The 23,633-nt window shown below is 40.5% G+C and overlaps 1 protein-coding gene across 1 annotated transcript in view; it reads left to right on the forward strand.

The window, feature by feature from the left end:
* The window catches only part of ZCCHC17 (zinc finger CCHC-type containing 17), a 55,329-nt gene that overhangs the window by 7,517 nt on the left and 24,179 nt on the right, over positions 1-23,633 (forward strand). The window contains exons 2-5 of the mRNA XM_044237646.1: positions 953-1,073; positions 8,030-8,087; positions 17,480-17,580; positions 19,411-19,502. Coding sequence (XP_044093581.1) covers positions 1,008-1,073; positions 8,030-8,087; positions 17,480-17,580; positions 19,411-19,502 — 317 coding nt within the window. The 5' untranslated portion in view covers positions 953-1,007. The remainder of the gene's footprint in view (positions 1-952; positions 1,074-8,029; positions 8,088-17,479; positions 17,581-19,410; positions 19,503-23,633) is intronic.

A 23,633-nucleotide genomic window follows, 5' to 3' on the forward strand; every position in this document is an offset into this window, starting at 1 on the left:
TTTGGTTCAGGTAGTGATCCCAGGGTCCTGGGATTGAGCCCCGCATCAGGCTCTCTGCTCAGCAGGGAGCCTGCTTCCACCTCTCTCTCTGTCTGCCTCTCTGCCTACTTGTGATCTCTGCCTCTCAAATAAATAAATCTTAAAAAAAAAAGTTAAGTAAATTTGGTACATCCAAGAATGGATTGTTATGTGGGCACTAAAAAAAGAGGTGCAGGGGCACCTGGGTGGTGCATTTAGTTGTCCAACTCTTAGTTTCAACTCAGGTGGTATTCTCAGGGTCATGACTTCGAGCCCCACATTGGGCTCCATGCTCATTGCAGAGTCTGTTTAAGACTCTTCTGGGGCACCTGGGTGGCTCAGTGGGTTAAGCCTCTGCCTTTGGCTCAGGTCATGATCCCAGGGTCCTGGGATTGAGCCCCACATCAGGCTCTCTGCTCAGCGGGGAGCCTGCTTCCTCCTCTCTCTCTGCCTGCCTCTCTGCCTACTTGTGATTTCTCTCAAGTAAATAAATAAAATCTTAAAAAAAAAAAAAAGAATATAACCTACAGCTTGAGAGTTTTGAGGATTAAATGAGATATTGGCTGTTTGGTGCTTAGCACAGTACCTGGACATTCTTGATAAATGTTACCTCTTATTACTGTTATTCCCTTTTTAAAAATTCAGTTTCACACACACACATCTCAAAGCCTTCCTTCTAAAAAAGAATAGTAACAATAGCGATTAGAAAACAAAACAAAACAGACTAATGGCCTTGGGTAAGTATCAATTGGGAAAAAAAGGATCCAAGTTTCCACAACTTCTCATGATGACTGGGCAAAAGAGATGTGGATGAAAGTGCCTAGTGCTAAATCTAATGCCATTATTCTGTAGAGACTAGCAGGGGATTATGTGCACATTTCTTCTTTAACGCAGATGTCTTTCACATGTTGTCTGTCTTATTTCTTTGTGATAGGACACTTGAATTAGCTTCAGCAGAAGAGAAATGGAGGAGCCATAGAACATTAAGGATGAATTCAGGAAGACCCGAGACCATGGAGAACTTACCGGCTCTCTACACTATTTTCCAAGGAGAGGTATATTCTTTTTGGCCTTAAAAACTTTCCATTTGTGTTAAGCATAGTTGAGGGGTGAAAAGCAGCTGGGTTTGGAGCTTCTGTCCGCTTGAGAATATGTGGAGCATCGCAGTTCAAAAAGGAAGAACTAGTGGAACATCTGGCTACTATTTGTACCTCCTCTAAGCTCCAGACTCCTAGCTGCATACTTGACATCTTCATTTGGGTACCTCACAGCATGTCTAATTAATGTTTTAAACTGAATTTTTTCTTTCTTTATTTTAAAAGAAATTTATTTTTTTAAAAAATCTCTACACCTAACATGTGGCTCAGACTCACACTGAGATCAAGAGGCAGATGCCTCACCTTCTGAGCCAGCCAGGTGCCCCTGAATTTTTTACTTTCTAACCAGATCTTTTCTTTTAGTCTTTCCCATCTCAGCACATGGAACCACTGTCCTTTCAGGTACCCATGCTAAATGTCTGGACATCATCCTTCATTTCTCCTCTTGATTCGATCTTGATTTTCTCTCTCCCTCCAGTCCATCAGCAAGTTGTACTATTGCTTGCTCCCAGATATATCTCTTGAATGTATACTTATTTATCCCTGTGGCACCCCATTAATTCATACTCTCCATTTCTTCTTTAGCCACTGGGGTCTCTATGCCTGTCTCTATGCCTGTAGACTATATGTCTATAGTCCCTCTTTAATCTGGACTTGGCCTCTGCCTACCCTGACTGTGTGGTTTTGTTTTATTCTACTCACATACCAGCCACACTGGCTTCCTTACCACTCTGAGCATTCTAAGCTTGCTTCCTTCTCAGGACCTTCTGTACATGCTGTGTCCAACTACCCCACTCTCCCACTATCCAAAATTTTATTTATTTATTTGACAGACAGAGATCACAAGTAGGCAGAGAAGCAGGCAGAGAGAGGGGAGGAAGCAGGCTCTCTGCTGAGCAGAGAGCCCGATGCAGGGCTCGATCCCAGGATCCTGGGACCATGACCCAAGCCGAAGGCAGAGGCTTTAACCCACTGAGCCACCCAGGCGCCCCTCCCGGTAACTTCTTTCCATATTTTAGGTCTTGACCCTGAGGTCTCCTCAGAGATATTTTCCCCACCATAAATATATAGGCTCACCCTATATTTGTATACTTGTGTAATATCTATCTTTCTCATAAGACACTAAGCTCCATGAGGGCAGACCCCTGTGTGTTTTGTTTGTGGTTGTAGCTCTCAGTCCCAGCTAGTTGGGTAGAAAATAACAGGTGCCCATTACATCTTTGGTGACTGAATGATCAGCCTTTGAAGAAGAAGGCATTGTATTTCTAGAGCACGCAAAACCTGGATTCCTGTCCTAGTGCTTTTACTTTGTGATTCTTTTTTTTTTTTTTAAGATTTTTATTTATTTGACAGACAGAGATCACAAGTAGGCAGAGAGGCAGGCAGAGAGAGAGGAGGAAGCAGGCTCCCAGCTGAGCAGAGAGTCTGATGCGGGACTCAATCCCAGGACCCTGGGATCATGACCTGACTGTGTGGTTTTGTCTGTCAAATAAATAAATAAAATCTTTAAAAAAAAAAGTTTGTCAGCATCACATATGTTAGTACTTTTATACATTCTGTGTCATTGACTCTCCAAAAAATTATTACCCTCGTTTATGGATAAGGAAACTCCTCTCAAAAGTTAATTAATTACCCAGTGATTAATAAATAACAAAGCTGGGATTTTATTTTATTTATTTTTTAAAAAGATATATTTATTTATTTTGGAGAGAGAGAAGGAGAGTGGGAGAAAGGTTGCAGGGAGTGGGGAAGCAGACTCCCTGCTGAGTGTAGAGCCCTGTGCTCGCTGATCTCACAACCCTGAGATCATGACCTGAGCTGAAACCAAGAGTCAGATGCCCAACCGACAGAGCCACCCAGGTGCCCCCAAAATGGGATTTTGAATCAAGTCCTTTCTCCAAGTCTGCTTTCTGCTAAACTGCTCCTGGGATGTCCAACTTATCAAAAATGCATGGAGGAACCAAAAGAACCTTAGGAGAACTCTTCTAACTGAATTGAAATATAGAAAAGGGGTCAGTAGTAAATCTAGTTGTTCCAGAGTTATTTGGTTTTCAGTAACAGCATTTATCAGTCTGTCTTGTATGATTATTACTTGTGTGTGTGTTTGTCTCCTCCACTAGAGAATGAGTTACTGGAGAGGAAGGACCGTGGTTGTCTCATATATCTTGGTAACGACATCAAATTTATTTAAAAATAGGCTGGACATTTTTTTAAGTGTTTTTATTTCACAGTACCTAACATGATATCTTGCATGTAAGTGCTCAGCAAATTTTTTTTTTTAAGATTTTATTTATTTTTTTGATAGACAGATCACAAGTAGGCAGAGAGGCAGGCAGAGAGAGAAGTGGGGGAAGCAGGCTCCCTGCTGAGCAAAGAGCCCGATGCAGGGCTCAATCCCAGGACCCTGAGATCATGACCTGAGCTGAAGGCAGAGGCTTAACCCACTGAGCCACCTAGGCACCCCAGTACTCAGCAAATGTTTGAATAAAATTGAACCCAAGCCTCTTTGGACCAATCTGCCTTGAAGAAACCAGTAATATAGACCATAACCTGCAGTTTTTCTCTTAGCTCAGCAGGGTTGGGGAGCCCAGTGACTGAATAAGTGAGAAGCCAGTATTCATCCTCTCTCATCCTCTGAGAGGTTGTCTTGGTGTTGGAGTTGATGAAGTGTGGTAGCAGGTATAAGCGTAGTAGTGTGAATTGGGATTTGGCTCAGCCCAGCCATAGCCAAAGAAATGCTTAGGGAAGTTTGGTGTCGGCGAGGTGGAAATGGCATTGAACTAGAAGTAAAAAGACTTCTGTTCTTGCTACTTTCCACCTTTGTGACTTTGGGCAAGTAATATAGGCCTCTGAGCCTCAAGTTGCTCCCTCACATTATGGGGTCACTACTTTTAAGGCCAATGCAGCCTCTACTTCAAAGTTGTTAAATTCATTTTACCTGAGCCCTGAGTTCAGTTGATATAATTACTGAATTTTTCCCCCTGAGTTATTTGACTAATTATTCTTGGGACACCAGGCAGACTGTGTGATCATCTACAGCAGGTGCCATTCTGTTAATTTCAACTCTGACTGCACCCTCGGAGACACAGTGATGGAAACACCTGGTACTGGAAATAGGCAAGAATGCCTTTTCCTGACTAAACAGTTGAGTGCATCCATTCTGGAGCACATTAACTTTTCCTTTTGGGAGAGGCCAAATTAAGGTCTGTTAATGATATTTCCTCAAAAGATCATAATGTGACACTGGAGCTCAGGATTGAAAAGTGAGATGGTCTTAATTTACAGCAGCAAGGTGAGTTGGGCTCCAAATTCCAGATGATTCTTTTAAGTTTGTTAGATAACTCTGTCCTTAATAATGTTGTTATGTAGTATGAAACACCTCAGTCATCTTTCTAGATCTGTGGAGCAAAAGTCAGTTACTAAATTAAAGCAAAAGCTGAGGCGCCTGGGTGGCTCAGTCATTTGGGTGGCTGACTCTTGATTTTGGCTCAGGTCATGGTCTCCAGGTCATGGAATCTAGGCCCAACTGGGCTCTGTGCTGGGCATGGAGCCTGCTTGGGATTCTTTCTCTCCCGCTCTCCTCTTTTCCTCACTTCTTGCATACATGTGTGCATGCACATGTTCTCTATCTTTCTCTTTCTTAAAAAAAAAAAAAAAGAAAAGTTTAAAAGCAAAAGCCTTTAGTTGGTCCAGAAAGAAGGGATTTGCTTTTATTATAATTAAAAATTTACAATCTTGGGCACCTGGCTGGCTCAGTTGGTTAAGTGACTGCCTTCGGTTCAGGTCATAATCCTGGAGTCCCAGGATCAAGTCCTACATCGGGCTTCCTGCTTAGCAGGGAGGCTGCCTCTCCCTCTGACCTTCTCCCCTGTCATGCTCTCTCTCTCTCATGCTCTCTCTCTCTCAAGTAAATAAATTTTTTTAAAAAACTTTAAAAAAAAGTTACAGTCTTGTCTGTATCCCTGTAGCCCTGTTTTGCAGAAAACAACTTGCTTTGTGTACTTGGTTAAGCACTTTGTGTCTCTGGTCTTCCTTTCCTCATTTGAAGCGTGATAGGATCACACCAGCTAATCTCTGATAACTTTCCTCCAGTTTCACCTTACCTTGATTTTAAGTACTAGTATCTGCCTCATTGTACTGTTTCTTTGGGACTGTCTGGTCCTTACCCCACTATAACATATTCACCAGTATAAAAGAGGACTTTTGGTTCTTGGCTTAGTCATTTAGGTGTCTAACTTTAGCTCAGGTCATGATCTCAGGATCCTGGGATTGAGTCCCTCTCCTGGCTCTGTGCTCAGCAGGGAGTCTACTTCTCCTTCTCTCTCCACCCCTCCTCCTGCTTGTGTGCACTCTCTCAAATAAATAAAATCTTAAAAAAAAAAAAAGGCTTTTGGTTCTTAACCCATTAATGTTGTATCATAGAGTTATTTCAAGTGTTCATTTAAAAATATGAGGCAAATGGAAGTTTTTGTTTCTTTCCATCCTAACATTGAGATGAGTAATGATATTTGGTGGAGTGAGAGGCACTGGACTAGGCATCAGGGGATCTAGGTTCTGTGCCTGTGTCTAAGTTAGTTGCGTTTCCATTAGTCACTAACCTTTTTTTGTGCATTAGTGTCTCAAACTGTAAATTATTAAAATGCCACAATTTGTGGTGCCTGGTTGGCTCAGTTGTTACGTGTGTACCTTCAGCTCAAGTCATGATCCCAGCATCCTGGGATCGAGTCCCATATCGGGCTTCCTGCTCAGGGGGACACCTGCTTCTCCTTTTTCCTGCTGCTCCCCCTGCTTGTGTTCCCTCTCTTGCTGTCTCTGTCATAAATTAAAAAAATCTTTTTTTTAAAAAAAGCCACAATTTAAGTGCCAGGTATCACTGTGAGGTACTTTGTGTGCATCATTTGTTATCTGCTGGAGGAAAGTGACTATACTTGGATACTTAGGCCCTGAAGGGCAAGCTGTGTTCAACATCTCACAGCTAAGGAGTGGCAGAGCTGGATTAGAAGCCACATCTTTCACTCCAAAGCCTGTGCTCTTTCTAAAGCTATACTATTCCACCTCATCTGCAGCACGGGCCCTACCATGTATACTTCTGAAGATCATTCCCAGGAGCAGATAAAATGTCAAATGTCACATTGCTTCTGTGTTAGAATTTTACTTATTTATTTATTTAATTAAAGATTTTTATTTATTTATTTGACACACACACACACAGAGATCAAAGTAGGCAGAGAGGCAGGCAGAAAGAGAGGGGGAAGCAGGCTTCCTGCTGAGCAGAAAGCCCGATGTAGGGCTCGATCCCAGGACCCTGAAATCATGACCTGAGCCGAAGGCAGAGGCTTAACCCACTGAGCTACCCGTTAGCCCCTGTGTTAGAATTTTATAGTTCAAGGGAACCTATGAGCAGTTGTAGTGTAAAGACTCACTGGGTTCAGATCCCAGCTCTGCTGCTGACTAGCTTTGAGCTTTGGGTAAGTTGCTTAGTCTGTCATCAAATGAGAACAATAACAGTACCAATATCATATGGTATCATGAGGAGTATGTAAAAGAAAAGCACTTTGAGGGGTGCCTGGGTGGCTCAGTGGGTAAAAGCCTCTGCCTTCAGCTCAGGTCATGTTCCCAGGGTCCTGGGATCGAGCCCTGCATCGAATCTCTGCTCAGCGGGGAGCCTGCTTCCTCCTCTCTCTACCTGCCTCTCTGCCTACTTGCGATCTCTGTCAATATAAATAAATAAATAAAAAAATAAAAGAAAAGCAGTTTGAACAGCGTTTTACACATAGTGAGTAGTCAATGTGTATTAGTGAACAGCAGTGCAGTGGGGCTTGACTTGCCCTATTCACTCACCTTCTCTTAGTTATGGTGAAGCGATACAGTGAGTACCTGAGATGAAACAACTAATTAAAGTCACTGAAAGGGGCGCCTGGGTGGCTCAGTGGGTTAAAGCCTCTGCTTTCGGCTCAGGTCATGATCCCAGGGTCCTGGGATCGAGCCCTGCATCGGGCTCTCTGCTCAGCGGGGAGCCTGCTTCCTCCTCTCTCTCTGCCTGCCTCTCTGCCTACTTGTGATCTCTGTCTGTCAAATTAAAAAAAAAAAAGTCACTGAAAAAATAAAGCTTATTCTATAAGATTATATTGAATACTTTATAAATAATAATGAATTTAGTGATAAATATGGAATTTAGTGTCAGTTTTAATCCCAATCCCCAGCCTAGGGCATGGGCTAGAGGATGGATGGGAGGCAGAGATAGAGTTTGGGATAATGTTTTATCTGGCAGGGATTCTGGGCCTTTCATTACTATTGCCTGTTACATAGGCCCATTAAGCCTCTAACTTCTCCATCTTAGGGCACCTCCACAAAAGACTCAGATACAACTCTTTTTCTCTCTAATTACATCTTTTTAGGTTCTGTTACATATCTGTATTGGTTTTTTCTGTAGTTGTCTTGTAAAATCTAAGACTGGTTTGGAGTTAAATAGAGCAGGCTTTATCATCAGTTTTGACTTGAAGTTTAGGAAAAAGGACTGTCCTACATAATCCATCCCAAATTATTAAAGTTCTCTGTATGGGGATTGGGGATCTCAGCCCCAGCTAATAGAAAGTGTAACTTTGTTACCAGATTTTCTGCTGTGTGTTCCTTTTCTTCAGATATATCCTTCGGGGATTTCAGTATGTGTGGGATTTGGACATCCCTAGATTTTGTCATACCATCTGACAATACTCCAGTCTCAGCAGTGTGTTTCATGTGTTCAAAAAGAACAGAAAGAATATTTGACAGAACATAGTTTTAGGGAGCTCTGCAAGTAAGTGCCAAGTAGAAATTCAGGGAGACTAGGTTAAGTGCTATGGAAGAGAGATTCTCATTTGTGTGACATTGATTCTTTTTCTTTCTTTCTTTTTTTTTTTTTTTGGTCTTTATAGGTTGCTATGGTGACAGACTATGGAGCCTTCATCAAAATCCCAGGCTGTCGGAAGCAAGGTGGGAACCTGTCACTTGAAAGTCAGCCCTTCCTTTCCACTGTCTTTTGTCACCCCTCCACATCCTGATTATAGACTCTTTTTCAGACAGTACTTTGGTTTTTGTCTTTAGTGTAGAGATATGGATATAGACAAATGATGACAGTCCATGTTTTTGTTGGTCTTAACTCAGAAGAATGATGCTCTCTGACTTGGTCGGGGGCTGGGTATAGCTACTTCTGGAACCAGCTCTTGTCTAAATTTCACCTGTGACCCTAGGCAAGGCGCTTGACCTCTTTGGTCTTAGAATTTGGGGTAGGGCAGTCTAATCCCTCTCTGATACTGATGTGGATTTTCTAGTATATGGCACAGGGAATGGGAGTAGTTTTGTAATCAATATGAATATATTATATGTATTATGCTTTAATTTTTCTATTTATTTATTTATTTATTTTTAAAAGATTTTGTTTATTTATTTGACAGACAGAGATCACAAGTAGGCAAAGAGGCAGGCAGAAAGAGAGGGAGAAGCAGGCTCCCAGCTAAGCAGAGAGCCCAGTGCAGGGCTCGATCACAGAACCAGAGATCATGACCTGAGCTGAAGGCAGAGGCTTTAACCCACAGAGCCACCCAGGCGCCCCTAATTTTTCTTTTTAAAGTGATAGACATTAGTTGAATATTTCTTGAGAATCCCCTTAATATCTATAATCTTATTTGTTTCTTAAAATAGTTGTGTTAAGTAGAAAAGACAGGTTCTATAGACTGGTGGCCTGCTTAGAGTCATTTAGCTAGGTAATGGCATAGCTAGGTCTAGAACCTGAGCCTCCTACTTCTTAGCCCATAGGCTTTTTACCATACTGCAGTGCTAGTAGATCCAAAATCTCAACTTACTTATTCCTTGTGCTATAATAAATTAAGGATTTATTGAAGATTTTAATGCAAAAAAATTTAACTACAAGAATATTAGAAAAATATGGAATGGTATTTGACTTCATAAAAGTAAAAAATTTTATTTTAAAAATCATAAGCAAAGTGTATTGGGAAAAAGAATTTGTAGGACACATGACAGAAGACTAATTAAAAAAAGGGAAAGTAGGAAAAGGAGCCAAGAATATGGAAAGAATTCATAGGAGAAAGAATAACAATTGATTGATAAATGTCTTAAAAGATGCTCCTTCTCCAGATTGATTTAAAACTAATATAAAGCCTGCTGGGATTCTGTCTCTCTCTCCCCCTCTGCCCCTCTCTGCTTTGTGTGTGCTCTCTCTCTCTCTCTCGCTCTCTAAAATAAATAAATCTTAAAAAAAAAACAACAAAAACTAACTTACACGGTGGCACACTATGCAATGAACACTACTTGGCAGTAAAGTGAAATGAGATAAAGCATGGATGTATGCAACAATGTGGCTCAGTCTCCAGAGAATTATGTTGAGTGAAAAAAGCTAATCCCAGAAGGTTGCATACCTTATGATTCCTGATTCCTTTTGTGTAATAGCCTGTTTTTTTGTGTTTTTTTTTTTTGCAGTTTTATTGAGAAGGAATACATATACCATGCATTTCACCCAAATGTACAAATCAGTGTTTTTTTTAATATATCCACAGTTTTGCAACCATCACTACAATCTAATGTGAGAACATTTTCATCATGCTCAAAGAGAAACTCTGTACCTACTAGCAGTCACTCCAAATTACCATCCTGCCTGCCCAAACCTTAGGCAGCCACTAGTCTATCTTCTGTCTTTATACATTTGCCTCATCTGGGCATTTCTTATTAAGTGGAATCATACAGCATGTCTTTTTGACTGACTTCTTCACTCAGCATGTTCCCTAGGATCTTTTCTGCTGTGGAAAGTGTCAGTACTGCAGGTGTTTATTGCCATTGCCGAATGTGGCAGGTAATTAACCAGTTCTCCAGTTCTTCAGTTCTCTGACACCAGCTGGGTATCCTACAGTTCAATTCAATTTTGACTCTAACTGCCCAGAGGTAGAGCCCTCCGCTACTCCACAGACTTCAGGGCTGCGTTCCACAAGATTGCTCTCACTTCAGACGCCAGTTACAAGCATCAAGTCCCCAGATTACCCACACTTCTGTCCAACTTGGCTACACATTTGAATGTTCCCGCACCACCCACCCCACCCCCTCATTCCGATAATTTGCTGGAATAGCTCAGAGAACACCAGAAGTGCGATACTTAATGTTACAGTTAAGAAACTGGGTAAAGGGTACCCAGGATTTCCCTGAATTATTTCTTTTGACTACATGTGAATCTAAAATTATCTCAAAATGGTTTTTTAAAGTGATTTAAAACACTCATAAGATTTTTGAGATTAACAAATGCTAAAGACATTGCTATTACCTTGTATGTTAACTAACTGGAATTTAAGTAAAAACTTACCAAAATTACTATTAATAACAAATTTTGGAAATAGGTATTTTCAGTAATAGTTTTACTTACTTTTGGGAACATAAATTGTTGTATATTTTGGCAATGCCTATTCACATTTTTTATATGCTTCTTCTTTAATCCAGTAGTCTTTTAGCAGATTTAGTTTGTAGCATAGACTTAGATAAATTATGTACCTTTATGCAGTGAACTATGCAGATGATAAGAAGCATGATACTTTGATGCTGGTGCCTTCTTCATTTCATTTATTTATTTATTTAAGATTTTATTTATTTATTTGACACAGAGAGAGATAGTGAAAGAGGGAACATGAACATGGGGAGTGGGAGAAGGAGAAGCAGGCTCCCCACTGAGCAGGAAGCCCAATGCGATGCCTGTGGGGATCCCCAGGACCTGAGGATCATGACCTGAACCGAAGGCAGATGTTTAACTGACTGAGCCACCCAGGCATCCCGTCCCTACCTACATTTTAAAGCATGCGTACATTAGCCTGTGTAGTTTTGGAATTACTGCATATGTTTAGAAGAAAGCCTAAGAAGCGTACTCAACAAACTGTTGACAGAGGTCACCTCTGGAGTGTTCAGTTTGCTAGGGGAGACATGGACATGGAATCGGGACTTTTTCTTGGGACAGTTTTTTAAAACAAAATTTTTCCTTTAAAATAAGTCCAACAGCTCATCTTTCGATAATAAAGCCTTGCTTCCAGCCTTGGAGATTACTGTGCCACAAATTGCATCTTGATTAGAAAGGGCTCACCAGTAGTTTCCAAGCTAGCAGTAGCAATCTATTATAAAGTTTCTCATTTTCCATTGTTTGGACTTAATGGGAGGGAACTCATCCCGGTCCCTCTAGACATGTACCTTTTCTGGTCTGAAGACAGATTTTCTTGGTGTACTCGCCGTAGCTCCCAGTATTTGAAAGTCCCATCCTTGCTTGTACATTTATGTCGCACTTTGGGGACTGTATGGAGATGAAAGACCTGCCACCTCTTAGCAGTCAGTCTTCCACTCACTCGTGTCCATGCCCTGTCAGGGGATGCCTCCGACTGTGGCTTCCTCCTTACAAATGATCTGTTAGTCTGACAGCTGTTGAGAAAAGCCTCAGAGGGAGAGCTCAGGAAGCCAAGTAATTAGGTGGGAACTCTCTAATCCTGGGCTTTTCTGTGGGTTTACTGTATAACTTGAACAGTTGTATTTTGGCTTCTCTGCTCTCGAAGGGGGAAGATCATTAAGTTCCATGCCAACAGGACTGAGCTATAAAATAATTCTGGTCTCCAGATTTTAACATTTTGATTCATGAAAGGAGACTCGTGGGTTGTTTTTCTCTGCCTTCTATTCTCAGAACTTTTACCATTACTGAGCTGAAGACCTCTTCCGAGTATTCAGATCTAAATTAGATTTCCCCCCATCTATAGTGGTGTCTAATAGAACCATCTATGATGATGGAAATGTTCTATATCTGTTCCAGTGTGTTTTCTGACACTAACCAATTCTCCAGATTCCAGTAGCAGGTGTCTTAATTCTATTCTGATGCTATCTAGCTGGAGTAACTGTCAGATACCGCAAGTTAAAGGGGCTCAGACTCGCAAGACTGCCTCTGCTTCAGATGCTGGTCATAAGTCCTGAGCCACTTGTACTTCTGACTGGTGCGCTATGAAGCAAGGGTTCCCACAACCCCGTCCTTAAGTTTCTTAATTTGCTAGAATGGCAAGGTATGGGTGGTGGGTGTACTCTAAGCTTATATGTCTTCTCTGGCACACCACCCTCCCAACAAGCTGATGTTTTCACTAACCTGGAAGCTCTCTGAATCTCATTTGTTCAAGAGTTTTTATAGAGCTTAATCTCTAGCCCATTGCCCTCTTTCCTGGAGACCAGTGGGGCTGAAAGTTTCAACCCTCTCATTTGATCTTCTGGAGACTTGGCCCATCCAGAGACATCTAGGGGCCCTACCCTAAGTCACCTCATGAGCACAAACTGGTGTGATCAGAAGGGGCATATGAGTAACAAAAGACTATCCTATCACAGGAGAGATTCCAAGAGTTATAGGAGATGTGTACAGGCTGTGTAGGAACCAGGGACAAAGACCAGATATATTTTTGTATTATAGCACATCTGCGCTATCCAGTAATGTAGCCACTGACTTTTAACTTCATTTATTTTAATTTAAACTTAAAACAGCAACATGGCTAGTGACTATCATAGTGTCAGTGCAGTCTTCTGTGAAGGTCTTTTATTTTTTTCCTCAACTATCCTCTGCCCTACCAGCACGTGAAATTTTGGGATCAGAGACTCTTTAATACTTTTAAGATGTCTTGCTTATGGTAGAAGCTCAAATATTTTTACTTCATGGAGCCCAACACAAAGGCCAAGATCAAGCCCTGAGCTGAGATCAAGAATCACACACTTTACTGACTGAGCCACCCAGGCACCCTGAAGCTCAAATATTTTTAGCAGTTAATTCAGTTTAGCAAATAATTATTGAATTCTATTATCTGGTCACTATGTTAGGTGGGAACACTGAGATAAGAAAATAGTCCCTGCTGCTCTCAGATTGTTCATATGCTAGAGATATGAACAAATTACAATGCAGTGTACTAATATAAGTGAAATTGCAGTTATCCACTGAGCTGTGAAATGTTGGGGCCTAGAACAGTATTTGAGGAATAGTGGGTATTTGGTACATTTTATTAAATGAATAAATTCTAGGGGCGCCTGGGTGGTTCAGTGGATTAAAGCCTCTGCCTTCAGCTCAGGTCCTGATCCCAGGGTCCTGGGATCGAGCCCCACATTGGGCTCTCTGCTCAGCGGAGAGCCTGCTGCCTCCTCTCTCTCTGCCTGCCTCTCTGCCTACCTGTGATCTCTGTCTGTTAAATAAATAAATAAAATCTTTTTGAAAAAAACAAAAAACCCCCAGCTCTGCCTGTTACTGGTTTTTGACTTCCAGTTGCTTCGGACTCAAGCCTTAGTTTCCTTATCTGTGAAATGGGAATGATGTGTTTATTTTCGAGTTTCTTGATTGGCAGGATCATGTCTTATTTGTCCTTGAATCCATTTTACCAATAATACTGTGGATATTTATTTATTTATTTATTTATTTATTTTTAACAGATTTTATTTATTTATGTGACAGACAGAGATTACAAGCAGGCAGAGAGGCAGGCAGAGAGAGGGGAAGAAGCAGGCTCCCCGCTGAGCAGAGAGCCCGATGTGGGGCTCGATCCCAGGACTCTGAGATCATGACCTGAGCCGAAGGCAGCGGCTTAACCCACTGAGCCACCCAGGCGCCCCAATACTGTGGATATTTAATAACTATTTGAATAAACCTATAATTGCAACAAGATAAAGGGTGTGAAAGCACTTTAACTTGTGGACTTACATTATTGTCATATACCATGGATTGGTGATAACTTATTTGAAAATTCTAGAAAGGGAATTCAGATCCCTCAAAGATAATGGGAACCTTTTATTTTGACATTTTTGGGCTGTAGCTCTAATCGTTTAATTTTTAGAAACTCTTTGTAGACAGTGGGAGTTGTGAAAGAAATTGAGATTGAACAACACATTTGGGAGAATATTTTTAAGTGAACAACAAATAGGCTATTTCTGTTTTTGTTTTTGTTTTTTTAAATATATAGTGATTGAGATGCTAGCTCTTTCCACGTTGTCAAAATTTCTTTTACCAGCAGACAGTCAGATGGGATTCAGTCTGTTTAAGTGTCATGTTGGGTTTACTGAACATGATGATGGACTTGATATGCCCTTTGGGCATTTATGGCTTCATGTCAGAAATCCAGGCACAAACTGCTCTGAAGAGCTCGCTTCCATGTAGACGGACAAGCAAAGCATTTTCGTTGTTCCTGTTCATTTTGGAGTGTATGCTGGAGCAGAATTAGATGTGTTTCTACTTCTTATAGATGAGACCATCTTTTTTTTTTTTTAATGAAAACATAGATCAGTAAAAAAGAAAAAATAGAGAAATATCAGTATGTTGTAGAAGACCCGACAGACTCACATTCGAATTGCAGTTCTTAATTAGCTTTGTAATCTTGTACAATGTATTTAACATCTATAGTATTTCCTCATGTGAACTTATATCACAGGGTTGATACAAGGATTAAATGAATGTGTGAATGTTTTGTATTTAATGAGGTATCCAGCACAGAGTAAGGGGACCTTAAATGTGTTATTTTGTGCCCTCTACCATATCCACTTAATCCAATTCTGGGTGGTTTATGTGGCTGGCAGTGAAATACCTCCCAAGAATATAGATTGTCCTCTGATAATGCAGCTGGTAATGAATCCCCCATACAGAGTGTGGGATTAGCCATAGATGTATGCCAGGTAATTGCCTATAAATCTGTGACTAAAGAGATGAGAGCACTCAAGACGGGGACAAGATAATCTGGGTGTGATTCCAGAGAAAAGGGATTGGAAAGAAATTATAATTTAGGAGACTGAAATCCAGTTGTATCATTCTATTTATCTATTCCAAGAGGAAGTGATAGTCCCTTAAATTTGTGGACTGGAAACCTATCTTAAACCATGTGTCTCCATTTTGTTCTGATTCTGTGTTAAAGCAATTTGTGATCACTTACCCAATTTTTTAGGTATTTGATAGTAGTTTAACTAATAGGCAAGGACTGGGAATTTTTAAAAATTATATCCTCAGAACTGAGCCTGGGTGCCTCAGTCAGTTAAGTGTCTGCCTTTGGCTTAGGTCATGATCCCAGGGTCCTGGGATGGAGCCCTGAGTCAGGCTCCCTGCTTGGCGGAGGCCTGCTTCTCCCTATGCATGCAGCTCCCCCTGCTTATGTGTGTGTGCGCTCTTTTTCCCTCTCACAAATAAATAAATCAATCTTTAAAAAAAAGTATATCCTCTGTTGTAAATTAATAAATTGGTGAAATGTGTCTTTCCCTGTACCTGTCACTAAGTTCACAATCTGTTTAACATGTTAATATAGTAATTTATTATTTATTTTAAAAGAAGTTATTACTGGAGAGAGAATGTGTATGCACGTGAGAACACAGACTGAAGGGAGAGGGGCAGGGGAGAAGCAGACTCCCTGCTGAGCAGGGAGCCCCACACAGGCTCAGTCCCAGGACCCTGGCATCATGACCTAAGCTCAAGGTGGACACATAACTGACTGAACCACCCAGGTGCCCCTAGTTTGTTTCTGATTTTTTCTGTTTTCAAAATACATCGAAGGGGACAGAAATGCAGTTGAGAAATGTTTTGGCCATTCTTACTGTGGGTTGCAGGATAAATTTAGCTTCCCTAGGACTGTATTGGGTGCTCAGATTGCACCCTTAGGGCTTTTTCTTTTACCTCTGGCCAACTCTTGCCACCTGGTGGTAAAGATGGGCATTGGTAAATTTTTGTAGTTTTATTATCCTGACAAATGTCTTGAAAGAGATGAATTGATTTAGCTAATCACTCAGTGGAGTGAAGTATCTTGATTAATAAAGCATGTGTCATGTGTCCGCAGTTGGGGGTTACGTCAGCTTCAACCAAATCAGATGGACCAGACTTATTTTAGAAAGTAGGGAAGGTGATGTTGATTAATATTTTAATAATTTTATTCATAAAAATCTGAAATGGTCTATTAAAGTAGTAGGGAAGGTGGTTCTCCCAAGAAAGGACTTTGGACAGGCAGAAAAATATATCTATTGTAAATATTTTAAAAATAACTTAATAACTAATCCATCATTTAACTTTTAATTAGTTTTATTAAGTATTTTTACCACTCTTGTTAGTGAGTGCTAAATAATTTTTAAAATTTTATACTAGCCTTAGGAATCTTTCTTATTTTACTACACTCTCCCCCATGGGTGTTATTTTCTTTCTTTCTTTTTTTTTTTTAAAGATTTTATTTATTTATTTGACAGAGAGAAATCACAAGTAGATGGAGAGGCAGGCTGAGAGAGAGAGGGAAGCAGGCTCCCTGCTGAGCAGAGAGCCCGATGCGGGACTCGATCCCAGGACCCTGAGATCATGACCTGAGCCGAAGGCAGCGGCTTAACCCACTGAGCCACCCAGGCGCCCCGTGGGTGTTATTTTCTAAATATGCTGTTAACTTAATAGATTAAAAATGGCACCTTGTTTCGATTTTCTTTTTTCACTTACCATCTATCATAATTATTTTTTGTAATTGTAATTTAGTTGGCTTCTTACTCTTCCATTTGATTGATTTACCATAGTTTACCAAGCTAATTTTCCAATTATTGGTCATTTACATTGCTTTATATCTTTTTTTAAACCTTTGTAGGTAATAATACTACAAGTACTTTTGTATACCCTTAGGTTTTTGGTTTTTGCCTCTGTTGAGTTTTTTCTTTTGGAAAAATTCTAATGATGATATTGTTGCATCAAAGGTATAAACATTTTGATGCCCTTGCTTTCAAAGACTTTCACTGACTTGTGTTTTACTAATGTGTTGTTCTTGTATCACGTTTGCTAACATAGAGCATTATTTTTTTTTTTAAAAGATTTTATTTTATTTATTTGAGAGAGACAGTGAGAGAGAGAATGAGCGAGGAGAAGGTCAGAGAGCGAAGCAGACTCCCCATGGAGCTGGGAGCCTGATGTGGGACTCGATCCCGGGACTCCAGGATCACGCCCTGAGCCGGAGGCAGTCGTTTAACCAACTGCGCCACCCAGGCGTCCCTAGAGCATTATTTTTAAACAATATGTGTTAAGTACAAAAAATGATCTCAGATTGTTTTAATTTACAGTTGTTTTTTTAAATATTTTATTTATTTATTTGACAGAGAGACACACAGCTAGAGAAGGAACACAAGTAGGGAGAGAGGGAGAGGGAGTGAGAGAAGCAGGCCTCCTGCTGAGCGGGCAGCCGATGTGGGACTGAGCCACCCAGGCGCCCCTTAATGTATAGTTTTAAAGTAACAGACATTTTTCAGTGAATCCTCAACTCCCATCTTCTCCTTACCTCATTAGAGTATAAATACCAGATATACCCCCATGCTTTATTTCATTTTTTTCTTGTACCCAGGTCTGGTCCATCGAACTCACATGTCATCCTGTCGTGTAGATAAGCCCTCTGAGATAGTAGATGTTGGAGACAAAGTGTGGGTGAAGCTTATTGGTCGAGAGGTAAGGTTCCATGCAACCTTCACGTTGTTAGACTGAGGAAAAGCTGGGGGGTGGGGGGCAGTGTTGGTATTTAATAATAGCAAATGTGTATATATTGTTAACTGTGGCTGATGATCTTATTTTTGAATCCTGCCATTATATTCTGTCCTGAATTGAAATCTTCTGGTTGCTGTCCTCTAAACTCAGAAGGGATGTGGTATAAACTCTAATAAGTGTGGTGCAATAAGTACATATTTATAGAACTTTCCTGAAGTTTATCCAAATTGTTGGTGGGGAAAAAAGAACCAAAAAGAGAAAAGAAAACTTAATTTATGGGACTAGTCTTTGTCATAAATTTCAAAAGAATAGCTGCCAGGTACACTTTAGTTTGGACCAAAACAGTAAAAAGAGACAGAGTTTTTTGTTATTGCTCCGAATACCCAGCACCATGCAGTGTGAAGCAAGTGAGAAAGGTCTGAAGGAGCTGGTTAACAGCAGCTCACTTGAGGGCATGAGGGCTGTGGATGTGGGCAGCCTGCTCTTGTACCGGAGAATGGCAGGGGAGATAGGTCTGAAAGAGATACTATTTGAGAAGATTTGAGTGCTTAATATGTACTAGTCTGAGGGATGTAAGAGTGAGCCAGACCTAGGTCACCTCAGCTGTTATGGAGCTTATATAGAATGTAACTGGATGAAACAAATGTAAAAGTAAGCAAACATATATATAAAATAATTATAAATTATTGTAAGTGCTATAATGGGCTCAAGCATTATCAGCAGTAGATTTGGTCAGGAACAGGCTTTCTGTGGAAATGATGTATGTCTCAACCTAAAGAAAGAGGCACTGGTTATGTGAAAAATTAGGGTAAGCATATTCTAGGCAGAGAGAATGACTGATGTAGAGACCCCAAAGTGGAAAAAGGAGTCAGGTGTCAGAAGAAGCAAAAGAAGACCAACATGGCTAACAATTGCCTTCATGTTTGAAAATGCACTAGACTAAGTCCAAAAGGGGATCTAGTCTAGTCTGGAATGTTTAGGAAATGAGTTCTGGTCTCATGGATCTCTGAACCCATCATTATGCTGAACTTACCTGGAAAAACCAGGTTTTATATTCTTTTTTCTTTTTTTTTTTTTTAAAGATTTTATTTATTTATTTGACAGAGGGAGATCACAAGTAGGCAGAGAGACAGGCAGAGAGAGAGGAGGAAGCAGGCTCCCCGCTGAGCAGAGAGCCCGATGTGGGGCTCGATCCCAGGACTCTGAGATCATGACCTGAGCCGAAGGCAGTGGCTTAACCCACTGAGCCACCCAGGCGCCCCCAGGTTTTATATTCTTAAAAGGCCTTGATTTTGGTTGGATTTTGGTTACCTCCATAGCCTTGAATTTATTTATTTATTTATTTTTAAAGATTTTATTTATTTAACAGAGAGAGAGAGAGAGAGAGATCACAGGCAGGCAGAGAGAGGAGGGAAGCAGGCTCCCTGCCCAGCAGAGAGCCGGGTGTGGGGCTCGATCCCAGGACCTGCGATCTTGACCCAAGCTGAAGGCAGAGGCTCCAACCCACTGAGTCACCCAGGCACCCCAGCCTTGAATTTCTGAGCAACCATTTCTGTCTTAACTCCCCAGAAGGAGAAGAATGAGATAAAAACCATTTCCTAAAGTAATTTTGCCACAAGATCTATTTATAATGCTCATTAGTACCCCCAGGGTTTCTAGTACAGGACCCCAGCCATTAGAGGAGCTCAGTGTTTGTTATGGTGATAAAAGCTTTGATGCTTAGTTAGATAATTTTAGACCAGCAGTCTAAATGGTGTACTCTTAGCTGTTGGTGACTGTTTTTGTCTTTTACAGATGAAAAATGATAGGATAAAAGTGTCCCTCTCCATGAAAGTCGTCAACCAAGGGACTGGGAAAGACCTCGACCCTAACAACGTTATCATTGAGTAGGTAAAAGTTTTGAAAAGGCTACAGTCCTACTTCTCAAACCATCAAATACTGTAGTGAATCAGGCTGACCTAGGAACTCTACATTTATAGTCTGTGATATTGATGACTTCTGTAGCTCTTGTGATCCTTGGATATCGATAACATCATACTGCATGGAGTTCTAAGATTGGATGCTAACATGCAAAGCGTAGAAATGCCCCATTAGTGGTTTTGTTATCTTCCCCTTATTCTTTGTCTGCCCTTTAACCAGTTAGCCAGCAAACACTCCTGAAGCTTCTGCTCCTTGTTTCTCTCAGTATGGAGGCTCAAAAAAGGTAAAGACCATGTAGAAGAGTAGGGTAATCAAGAAGCAATTCCAGTGGGGTTTAATATATCTTGGGATAACTGTGTTCTGAATATGACATCTTACTTTCATTGGCTCTTCTTACCTTTCATTTAGGAATGGGAGATTTGCTATCCCTGTAGGCTGGTGATATAAGGAATTTGCTATCTGTCTCACAGGCTTTCTCTGATGTATGCCAGTGATTTCTGATCAGGAGTTCATAGCGCTCTAAGGTTCCATGAAGGGTTTCTGAACCATTTCCAGTGTTTCAGAAAGCCAACCAAAATCATGCATTTACCTTCAGGTTAACCAAGACTTTATGGTATTGCTTTTGTTGTTAAAATATCACATTGTTTATCTCATGCTAATCAGGTGCTCTCAGTGACAGTTACGTTATCGATTAATTTATTTTATTTATTGTGACTTTTTTGGAAAGATTTTATTTAGGGGTGCTTGGATGGCTTAGTTGTTAAGCGTTTGCCTTTGGCTGAGATTATGAGATCAAGCCCCACGTCGGGTTCTCAGCTCCGTGGGAAGCCTGCTTCTCCCTCTCCAACACCCCCTGCTTGTGTTCCCTCTTTCTCTGTTAAATTAAAAAAAAAAAAAAATTTATTTATCTCTGAGAGAGAGAGAAAACATGAGAGGAGGGAGAAGGGGACAGAGAGAGAAGCAGACTCCCCTGAAGCGGGAATCATGACCTGAGCTAAAGGTAGACACTTAACTGAGCCACTCAATTGCCCCAGTTATTGATTAATTTAAAAAAAAAAAAAAAAGAAAAAAAAAGAAATGTTTGAGTGGGATCTTGGTGGGTAAAAGTTGGGAAACCCTTATATTTATAGTTCTAAGCAAAATCACTGTGGATACAAAGTAATTTTACCTAAAAGGGAGGGAATTGATATTTATTGGATATATACTCCGTGCCAGGTATTATGCAAGACGCACATTTGTGCGTCTGATTCTCTTAAGAACCTCCACTGTGGGTATTATCTCCATTTTACTTTATATTCTTAGTTTCTTTCTTTCCTTTCTTTTCCTTCCTTTTTTCTTTTTTTAAAAGATTTTTTTAAATTTTTTTGACAGAGCACAAGCAGGGGGAGCAACAGGCATAGGGAGAAGCAGACTCCCCACTGAGCAGGGATCCCGATGCAGGGCTGGATCCCAGGACCCTGGGATCATGACCTCAGCCAAAGGCAGACACTTAACTGACTGAGCCACCCAGGCGCCCCTCCCCGCCTTTTTTCTAAAAATTTTATTTTTGGGCGCTTGGATGGCTCAGTTGATCAAGCATCTGACTCTGATTTCAGGTCAGGTCATGATCTCAGGGTCCTCAGATTGAGCCTTTTGTTGGGCTTCCTACTCAGGGAGTTGTCTCCTTGTTTCCCTTTCCCTCTGTCTCTCCCCAAGTGTACACTCTTTCTCTTTCTTGCTTTCTCTTTCTAAAATAAGTAAATAAATCTTAAAAAAAAAAAAAAGATTTTATTTTTAAGCAATCTGCACACCCAGTTGTAGGGCTTAAGCCCACAATTCCAAGATCAAAAGTTACATGCTCCACTGATGTGCCAGCCAGACGTCCTTAAATTCCTAGTTTCTATCTTGATGCTTGGTGATAAGTAATTTCCTTGTGGTTAATGACAAATTGTAGTAGGTCAAGGACCCGAACTAGGACACAGAAGCTAGGGCCCTTTTTACCACATGATGCTTCTAGCTGTTGCATGTGACTTTTGAGTTTTTCCATATTTCTGTAGTTTCATCTCTAAATATTGACATGTTTGTAAGTCTGATTATTGACAAAACACCTTTCATAGTAGAAAATGTTTTATAACTCAGAGCTCAGTAATTTTATTTAAGTCTGGCATTTACTGATTACATTATAATAAATTGCGTCTGTTCCAAAGAATTCTGTGCTATATACAGACTCATTAAAAAGGAACAGAATTTCCCAAAGTCACTCTTGCAGGGGTAAAATGTGAAACAAGTGAGATGAAAGGGTAGAGAAGGGAAGGGGCTTTCTGGTTTTGTGCTGTACAGGTTTCTATGTATAGGCTATTTCTAGTAATAACCGAATGGGCAAACAGAAGCATTTGTTTTAAAGTATTTCTAGAGCTGCATCCAGGAAAGAAACATGATATAGTGGAATGATGTTGAGAGTTTTTAGAGTTAGACATAAATCAGAAAGAGTCCTAGTTCTTCTGCAAGCTAGTATATGACCTTGAGCAGACTCTTCTCCGACCCTCAACTTCTTACTATCAGATAGAGGGGATGGTGCCTGTGTCTCAGAAATGATGGAATGATTTAAATACAGGCTTATTTGTAAAGAGCCAGATTAATGTCTAGTCTGTAGTAGAAACACAGTATATGATAGCTACTTTAGTTACTGTTTTTAAAAGATCTCTGTTCTTCTGTGATTATCATACCTTTTATTTTGAAAGAATATATAAGACCTAGGAGAACAGGGGACATAGCTCTTTCTTATCTCCCAGAGTGCCTGATGTGTAGTGATTATTAGTTAGTGCTTTCATTTACTCATTAATTCAACAAGTATTTTTTAGGTTCATATACTATATTAGGTACAATGGCCATACCAGGTTTTCTGCCTAAGGACCTTACTGCCTAGTGCAATGAGATAATTATGCAGGTCACTTTAATAAAAGGCAAATGTAATAAATGCCAAAAGAGTAGGTTAAAGAAAGGTTTTTAGGAATTAGCTTGAAGATGATGAATTGATTTCAGGCCCCGATGGCTGGAAGAGAGGAGGAATTTGAGCTAGTTCTAGAAGAACAGATAAAATTTTGTCAGGCAGCAGGGGAAGGAATGGTATTCCTGAAAGAAGAAATGATTTAAGGAAAGGCATGGGGCAGGAAAGCACAAGGCACATTTAGGAGTCTTGTTTAAGAAAAGAAGAGGATACAGTCAAGTACTAGAATGTAAGGCTTGAAAGGTATGTTGGGGTCAGATTGTGGAGACCGTTGACTTTAACTATCAGTCAAAGAGCATTAGTTTTTTTTGTTTTTTTTTTTAAGATTTTATTTATTTGAGAGACAGAAATCACAAGTAGGCAGAGAGGCAGGCAGAGAGAGAGGGGAAGCAGGCTCTCTGCTCAGCAGAGAGTTCAATCCCAGGACCCTGAGATCATGACCTGAGCCAAAGGCAGAGGCTTAACCCACTGAGCCACCCAGGTGCCCCAAATAGCATTAATTTTTTTAAAGCCCTGGAGCATTTGCTTTCTGCACAGGTCATAATCTCAAGGTCCTGGGATCAAGCCCCACATTGGGCTCCCTGCTCAGCAGGGAGTCTGCTTTTCCCTCTTCTCCCTGCTTGTGCTCTTTCTTGCTATCTCTGTCTCTCTCTAAAATAAATTAAAAATATATATATTAAAAATTTTTTTAAGCCTTTTAGGGGGAGAGGCTGCTGATCAGAATAATCTCTCCTTGTACCCCATTCTCTGATCTCACCCTGTTTTGGTCAGTGGCTTAGTGCTGTCTCCAGCCTCCCACATTTCCATCAGTATCTAACTTTCATTTTCCATCAGTATCTAACTATCTTACATTTCATCCCCTGAGTCCGAGAGTGTTAAAGGCAATCTGTAAATGGAAAGGGGGAAAGGCAGTTTCCAGGTAGGTTTAGCCAGCATAGCATAGTCTTTTTTAGAAGAGTGTGGTTCACCATTATAATTATCACCACATATAATTATTATTATGTCTCCTTCTGCTTCTAGACTGCAAGCTCCTTGAGAAAGACTGTATTCTGCCTTTTTGACACACTCATCATTGGCACTGGTGCTTGCCACTTAATAGTTGAACAAAAGA

This window comes from Neovison vison, chromosome 2 (genome assembly GCF_020171115.1).
Source record: "Neovison vison isolate M4711 chromosome 2, ASM_NN_V1, whole genome shotgun sequence".
Taxonomy (NCBI): domain Eukaryota; kingdom Metazoa; phylum Chordata; class Mammalia; order Carnivora; family Mustelidae; genus Neogale; species Neogale vison.